We start from the raw sequence: 7787 nt of genomic DNA on the forward strand, positions 1-7787 counted from the left end.
TTGCCGTGCGGGATAACATCTGGGAGGCTCCGGTTCCCTCCCACCGATCACATTCCATCAAAAAATAATGTCAATCAGAGTTTTGTTCCCATATTCACATGAACGGCTTTCGTCTGCGAATATGCATCCAACCCAGCTTCGCCTAACTCGCGCCCGATACCACTTTGCTTCACTCCACCAAATGGCACACGGAAATCGCTATCGTTGCTGCTGTTAATCCAAACCATGCCAGCTTCAATCTCGCTCGCGACATAATGGGCTCGCTCAATGTCTCGCGTAAATACTGCCGCACCGAGACCATACGTCGTATCATTTGCTTTGGCGATAGCCTCCTCTTGAGTCTTGAAACTAGCGATGGCCACAAATGGGCCGAAGATCTCTTCGCGGTAGATTGTCATGTTGTCCCTGACATTTGTGAAAATGGTGGGCTCTATAAAGAAACCTTTTCCGCCTCCAACATTTTTATAGGGTACACCACCAGCGACCAAGGTAGCGCCTTCGGCCTTCCCCGCCTCGATATACGAAAGTACGCGATCATATTGAGCTTTGGTGACTTGGGGTCCTTGGAAAGTGTCATCGGAGAACGGGTTACCCATTTTGCTTGTGGAAGCGACAACGTCCTTGAACAAAATAACAAACTTGTCATAGATGGAATCTTGAACAAGAATTCGTGAGGTAGCTGTGCAGACCTGGCCCATGTTGGACATAATCCCGATATGTGCCCACTTAGCTGCTTGTTCCAGATCCGCGTCCTCGAAGACGAGGAGAGGGGATTTTCCACCAGTCTCGAGGGTGATATTCTTGAGGTTTGCGGCAGCCATTTTCATGATTTGACGAGCAGTAGCAGTGGATCCAGTGAAGGCGATTTTGTCAATGTCTGGATGTGTTGCGATTGCTGCCCCCGCATCTTTCCCAAAGCCGTTGAGAATATTCACCACGCCAGGAGGAAAACCGGCTTCTTTGATCAGGGTTGCGAGATATAGGATACTAAGAGGCGTCTGCTCTGCTGCCTTGATAACAATGGTATTTCCACAAGCTAATGCCGGACCCAATTTCCATGCAGCCATGACAAGAGGATAGTTCCAGGGAATGATCTGTCCAACCACGCCAATGGGCTGGCGTAAAGTGTAGGCAAATTTGGCGGACGTGGTAGAGATAGTGCTGCCATGTACTTTGTCGGCAAACCCGCCATAGTATCTTAAGGTCTCCGCAACCTCTCCACAATCCCCATCACGCGCAACCGTATATGGTTTACCTATCCTCATGGTGTGAGTAAAAGAATCCCATAGCATTCAGCACAAAGGAAGCTCTGAAGGCGACCCTGACCGTTATCCCAAGCCTCAATTGTAGCCAAGGTTTCCTTGTGCTGCTCAACAAGTTCTGAGAGCCTGACCATAAGCTTTCCTCTGTCTGTAGCAGAAAGGCTTTTCCATGAGGGATCTTTGAGAGCTCTGCGAGCAGCCTTTACAGCAATGTCCACATCTTCTGCACCTGCAGCTTGCACAGAAGCAATCTCAGATTCATCACTAACACCAACCCCCGTACAGCGTTAGCTATTTGTCCTATTCTTTACCCACAGGCTAGAATCTGGGTTAACCAACGTTGGATTGATGGATATGATCTTCTCGCCGGACTTGGCCGCCACAAATTCATTATTTATAAACAATCCCAGTGGTTGGGTGTATCCACGGCCGTTTGGCGCGGTGAGATCGATAGAGAGGCTAGACATTATGAAAGAGATTTTGGAGAAGTATCTGGAAGTGAGAACCGTACTTGGCCTGAGAAGCTTTCGTGGAGGTAGACTTCGGGACCGCGGGGAACAGAAGCGCATAAGTATGGAGTTAAATACTGGTCAAATTCCACTTGCTCCGCCCTGAGCTAACTTCCGTATATCTTACTCTCTGCAGTTCAAGCCCTCGGCACGAACAATCTCTATCCGGGGGGATTTCCAAGCGGAGGTTTTGCCGTCCCGCCAAAGAAGGTCCCACTTCCCCACATGGACCGAAACCCTTGGAAGTGTTTGCACTGTTTGGCGCTCTCGACGCTAATATTTTTCCTTCCACCGGGCAACAATTAGGAAGATTTCCTCATGACCCGTGGCTATATCAAGCCATTACCTTGCATTGTCTCTCTTCTCGCCTTCTGCTGCTTCAATTTCACCTAGCCCTTCCTCTGGTCTCCCTAGGAAGTAGTGTGTGCCTTTGATCGTGGTGGATTTGCAAATAAATCCAAAATGGACTTGCAGCCAGACTCCCATATCGATCAAGCGGCCTCCATCAATTACTGGAATTCAGTTCCCGCCACCGCTGATGGCATGCTTGGCGGCTACCCCCCAAATCTCCTCCATTGACCTTCGCGGCTCATCGGCCTTTCTCGCAAAAGTCCGTCGATTGATTCCATCCAGCGGCTCGGGGAAGGTTGTGCTGGGCGTCGACTGTGGCGCTGGCATTGGTAGAGTCACTGAGGGCTTCCTAAGCAGAATATGCGAAACCGTCGACATCGTGGAGCCGGTTGAAAAATTCGTCGACGTCCTCAAACGCGGGAAGTCCTACCAGGATGGCAAAATTGGCGACATCTACATCACGGGCATTCAGAGTTGGACACCAACCAAGCGCTATGATTTGATCTGGACACAGTGGTGCACGAATCATCTCACCGATGTACAGCTGGTGGAATATCTCGTCCGGTGCAAGGGCGCGCTTTCCGAGAGGGGTTTACTGATTCTGAAGGAAAATACCAATTCGGACACTGCAAATGACTACTATGATGCAGTTGATAGCACTGTGACTAGAACTGAAAATAAATTTTTAAAATTAATTTCGGAGGCAGGGCTCAAAGTACTGAGATCGGAGGAACAAAGTGGGATGCCACAGAGGCTGCACTTATTGCCGATTAGGCTCTGGGCTTTGCGCCCAGCGACTTGAAGGATATCCAAAGTGAGGTCAGTTATACATAACTAAACCTAATGATAGGCGACTTGGTCCCGACAGATCCTAGCCTGCGGCGCAAGGAAGCTAGTCCTCCTTGTACTGTACATACATATCTTGATATACACAATTCTGGGCCCGAACGTAACGTAATATACAATGGTTTATACCTGGAGCATCGGAATAAAACCGATGTTAAAATGCCGATATGTCGGGAGACAGACTCTCGATATTCGGACGTACAGCGGATTGGAAATTTCCCTCATTCCTCTCCGACTAAGCCCATGATGAACTCCCATTCCTTGCCACCAACCACCGACACGCTCAGCCGCGATTGCTTCATCATCTGCATATTCTCGAGAGGTCCGCCAGGTTTTGCAAATGACTTGAGCTCAGCCAGTGTGATAAGTTCTTTAAATTTGCGTTTAAACTCTACGTGGACAACCTCCCACTTAGGATTTTCACGGCTGGATTTTGGATCGTAATACGGGTGTGCGGGATCGAATGCGGATTCTATTCCAAGTTGTTGATCCAAAAAATAGGCATTAGACGAGACGAGCCCCGGTATAATATACTGCGTCGATTTTGTTTTCTTTTCTTTTCTTTTCTTTTTCTTTTTCTTTCTTTCTTTCTTTTCTTTCTTTTTTTTTTTTTTTTTTTTTTTTTTGCACTTTCCTTCGTTGGAGTCTCTATACGTACCGTCGACAGAGTGTTCCCGAACAATTTCCATAATTCCAGCAATTCCGGGAACCTTGCAGTTGGAATGATAGAAGAATGCCAAATCTCCTTTTTTCATGGCACGCATGTTATTTCGTGCTACATGGGTTCGCTTTTTTTTAGTCTCAAAGTGAATAATAACCTGGGCTATAGAGATTATATATATCGAATGTTAAACATACCTGTGGGGTTCCGGACACCTTTTATTCACATCAGCATGAAATCCAACAATCACCAATACACCTTAGATATACTGATTTATGGCGCGGAGCCTGATGGAGTAATGAAGACTCACCATCCCAAGCCTCTGGCTCGCTCGCCTCGCGCAAATCATCGATGGAGAACTTGACATCGACGCCCTTCTCCATCCTCGACTCCGGTTCTGCTTTCATAAGCCAATATGATTTCGAGCCGTCTTCTTCATCCTGGGTCTCATCTATGGTCTTTTTGTTCTTTGGCTCCGTCTTCGTATCGTTCGCGGCGAGAGCGGGTCTCGATTCACGATGTTTCGACGTTTTTGAAGCTGATTGCACACCTTTTGTGTTTTGCTTGGTAACTGGAGCGAATGAAGTTACGCAACCCGCCGTTGTTGCGGATATCGGTGTAGTTTGAGTTAGATTAGTTACTTATACTTAAATTCATTCTGAGTGGATATATAGCCGTATGGGAGGCTGAAATAAGTACCATGAAGCAGTAATTTTGACCATTCATTGGACACATAAATACGAAAATAAACTATGAGAAGTTTAATGTACACATGGAGATATTTGACTGTCTCGAGCGATCCCAACAAAAAGGCCCTCAGAACGTGCGAAAGGAAAGAGAGGAAACTCTAGCAGGGGACAAAACGAGATGATCTGACCTTTTTCGCGTTTCGTGTTCACAGTATTGGCACCACCAGCCCGTTTTCCGGCGCGTTCGGATGGTCCTGATGCTGGGGATTCTTTGGCAATGTGGGTTACGCCAGGTTCTGACTCCGATGAGGGAGCCGTTTCTGCCACAGGTGCGGCAGGCTTCCTAGGGTTCAATCGTGGCTTTTTGGTATTTTTCTGACTTGGTTCATTGGCATTGCTGGAAGAAACAGCCTTATGTTTCTGTCTTTTTGGAGGCATTATTTTTTTTCAGGAGAAACAATCAAGGTGACGTTGACTGGCCACAATACAGGAGGAGGTTCTGCTCTAAACAGGAAAAGGGGCAACAACGAACAACAATTGAGATACTGAGAATACTCTTGAACGAAAATATATATCTCTACATTTCATACGTGGTGTTGGCTCGCTAGAACTCACAGGGAGAACAATCAATTGGACGGGATCCTCAGGAGCTATCTACGGTAAATATCGCGACACCACGTGAATTAAACTTCAACTATTTACCAGGTGCCATCCCGCGCGTATGCGGAAATCATCCTCTCTATTGCTTTTTCTTCACCGCTATCCCTTGGGCTTTACTCACCATCTGTGAGTTCTACACTGAAAAACTGAAAATGAATTGCGAGGATCACTCGACCGATATGTTAGAGGAAATTGCTTTTGTATGCAGTCTTTCATCGCCCAAGCAACCCACAACGGCACCCAAACTTTCGTCCATTTGTGCACATCCTGCAGAGCGGAATCCTTCACCGACTTACCTAATGATTCGCGCGACTTTGCTACGAACGGCGCTACGCAGTAGGAAAAATCTAAGAGGCTCGCTTCATTTCAGATGATGGCCATAATGGCCTCTATCAGAATGCGCTTTCAAACCCCTTCTCAGCCATTATACATTATACATGAAGCAGCAGCATGTGAACCTTTGCTCACGAATTGCAGATGTGGAAAGTGAAGTGGACTTGAAGCACTGAAGCACCAATGACATGCTTTGCATTGAGATTTTGATATCACACATGGCGTATCAAGCATATTGAAGAGTGGAGAAAGGAAAATCCCTATGGGGTGGCTATGAAAGCTTGGCATTCATACATCCGTGTCTGGGACAATATTAGCACTTACATGGATGAATGGCATCAACTTCAGAGGTGGGGGTTTCTTTTTTTGTGCATTTCACCCTTCTATGCTGCGAGGAATACAGATTGAGAATACTACGGAGAATGTGTATAAAGCCTGAACATTGTATACTAGTAGTAATTGTTTTGAATACTATTGAAGGATAAAGGCCAACGGCTGCAAAAGATGCTGATCGATGCTCGTAACTTATGCTCGAAGGTGACAAAAGCTCTTTCCACCAGGCTGAATTCTTATTAGCAAGAACCGGCAAGATCAGTTTGAGGTTCTGTTGTATCTACGACCAGGAAACGATGGGGGCAAATTTCCGAGTTCCCGCGAAAGTTTGTTCTTCAGTCCTATATAATTAATTGGCCACTCCAAGTATCTCCTGGGGTTGCGATACCTAGATTTTGTCGTTTCTCTACCCCATTGAAAACGAGGCGCTATCAACCTGTGCAAAGTGGAGGTCGGTCGATGATAGCCGGGCGTTAAGCGCAGCAAGGATACTCGAACAAAAATGAAATAAAAACAGAAGCAAAAACACAATTAACAGATAGTACCAACTCATTCTATTACAGCGCACTGACCTTTTATGCTTGTATGATTCTTTTTCTCATGTCAGGGTTTTGCAGAAGCAGGTGTTCAAGGTATAGTTTTCAGATATGTCGGATAGGTTAGCTGGAACACTGCCAGCTGGAATTGATGGGCATATTACTGCGCCAGAGGCTCTGCCAGAGTCCGATGCGGAGCAGTCTCTGAAAGAACCGCAGGCCACGGAAAATAGAAATCTTGAGAAAAAAGATGATATTGCCAATTCGACACAATCATCATCAGCAGCAGCAGGGCGGTGCAATGGAAAGGAAGAATTTCAATACCACTACCTGACTTTCGACACTCCGCTGCCACCTCCTACAGGCATTTCAGTTCCCAGGCCGGGTCAGCCACGAGCTCCCGAGCAGCCGGATCTGCGACCATATATTTCCCCATTTACATGGCGGAAATCACGCAAGGGGGTGGTAACCATGCTATCATGCCTTGTTACGACTCTGAGCGCGATGGCAGCAGGGGCATATAGCCCGCCTGAAAAGATACTCACAGAGAAATGGAAGATAAGCGGCGTGGTATACAATCTCGGAATCTCGATTTTCAGCTTTGGGTTCGCTCTTTCGCCGATGGTGCTTGCGCCATTTTCGGAAATCAATGGGCGGCGACCAATGCTTGTGGCCAGTGGGATACTCTTTTCTGGTGGGTTGGAATAGATGGCTATGACTCAAAAATACTGTCGCAAAAGTCCCAAGCAACTAACTGTTTTTTCCATATACGGTATCTGCTTTCTAGTAACTCAATTAGGTTGCGCAGTCACGGATTCTTTTGCTGGCATGTTGCTCTCTCGATTGTTTCTTGGTGTTGGAGGCTGTAAGTTTACATGAACTCTCCTTGTCATGATCATGCAAGTATAAATATGTGCATGGACTGTACATGCATGGCTAATCAACGGTTCCCAGCAACGTTCTCGTCCATAATCGGCGGTGTCCTCAGCGACGTCTACGTGACCGAGGAAAGGAATACTCCTATGGCATTGTTCTCCGGAGCCGTCCTCTTCGGCACGGGCTTCGGCCCCATGGTTTCCAGTTTCATTGTTCACCACACTTCCTGGCGCTGGGTATATTACTTGCAAACGATTATGTCCGCCGTGGTTACGGCGATGGTTGTGGTTTTCTTTAAAGAAACCCGTGGCAACTTGCTCTTGAGTCGGAAGGCACAAGCGTTGAATCAGTGGTATGAACAACTTGAGGAGGCTGGATATGTTGGTGTCGATATGCCAGTGCTTGGGAAGGACGGGGAAAGCGAGCGACAGAGCCAACGGATCCGGTGGAAGGTCAAGTCTGATGAAGAACGAGAGAGTATAGCTAAGGTGCTTGCAATATCGCTTTATCGACCATTCCGTAAGTGGGCGAATGCTCTGTATATTATTTTTCGATCCCCTTTTAGGTTTTCTAATTCGATGAGACATCCTTTTGCAGACCTCCTTTTTACGGAACCGGTGGTATTTTTCTTCTCACTCTGGGTCTCCTTTAGTTGGGCAGTATTATATCTTCAATTCGGTGCCATCAGCAGTTTTTTTCAGGATAACCACGGCATTCAACCTACTGCAATC

The 7787-nt window shown here is 46.8% G+C and overlaps 4 protein-coding genes across 4 annotated transcripts; 2 read left to right on the forward strand and 2 right to left on the reverse strand.

Annotated features, from left to right (window-relative positions):
• Positions 1-74: 74 nt before the first annotated feature.
• HCAG_06205 (aldehyde dehydrogenase) lies at positions 75-1729 on the reverse strand (the record flags this gene model as incomplete). Its single annotated transcript, XM_001538550.1, has 3 exons — positions 75-1255; positions 1327-1526; positions 1578-1729. 3 exons carry the CDS (start codon positions 1727-1729, stop codon positions 75-77), a joined length of 1533 nt encoding a protein of 510 aa, XP_001538600.1.
• A 267-nt stretch (positions 1730-1996) lies between these two features.
• On the forward strand, positions 1997-2924 carry HCAG_06206 (predicted protein; the record flags this gene model as incomplete). The annotated part of the gene is made up of 2 exons (XM_001538551.1): positions 1997-2016; positions 2246-2924. The coding sequence occupies 2 exons, from the start codon at positions 1997-1999 to the stop codon at positions 2922-2924; spliced, it is 699 nt and encodes a 232-aa protein (XP_001538601.1).
• A 265-nt stretch (positions 2925-3189) lies between these two features.
• On the reverse strand, positions 3190-4756 carry HCAG_06207 (conserved hypothetical protein; the record flags this gene model as incomplete). The annotated part of the gene is made up of 5 exons (XM_001538552.1): positions 3190-3440; positions 3627-3791; positions 3827-3844; positions 3940-4200; positions 4507-4756. The coding sequence occupies 5 exons, from the start codon at positions 4754-4756 to the stop codon at positions 3190-3192; spliced, it is 945 nt and encodes a 314-aa protein (XP_001538602.1).
• Positions 4757-6291: 1535 nt separating this feature from the next.
• On the forward strand, positions 6292-7708 carry HCAG_06208 (conserved hypothetical protein; the record flags this gene model as incomplete). Its single annotated transcript, XM_001538553.1, has 4 exons — positions 6292-6874; positions 6968-7045; positions 7135-7594; positions 7654-7708. The coding sequence occupies 4 exons, from the start codon at positions 6292-6294 to the stop codon at positions 7706-7708; spliced, it is 1176 nt and encodes a 391-aa protein (XP_001538603.1).
• Between the last annotated feature and the right edge of the window lie 79 nt (positions 7709-7787).

Source organism: Histoplasma capsulatum, genomic scaffold (genome assembly GCF_000149585.1).
Source record: "Histoplasma capsulatum NAm1 scaffold_7 genomic scaffold, whole genome shotgun sequence".
NCBI lineage: Eukaryota > Fungi > Ascomycota > Eurotiomycetes > Onygenales > Ajellomycetaceae > Histoplasma > Histoplasma mississippiense.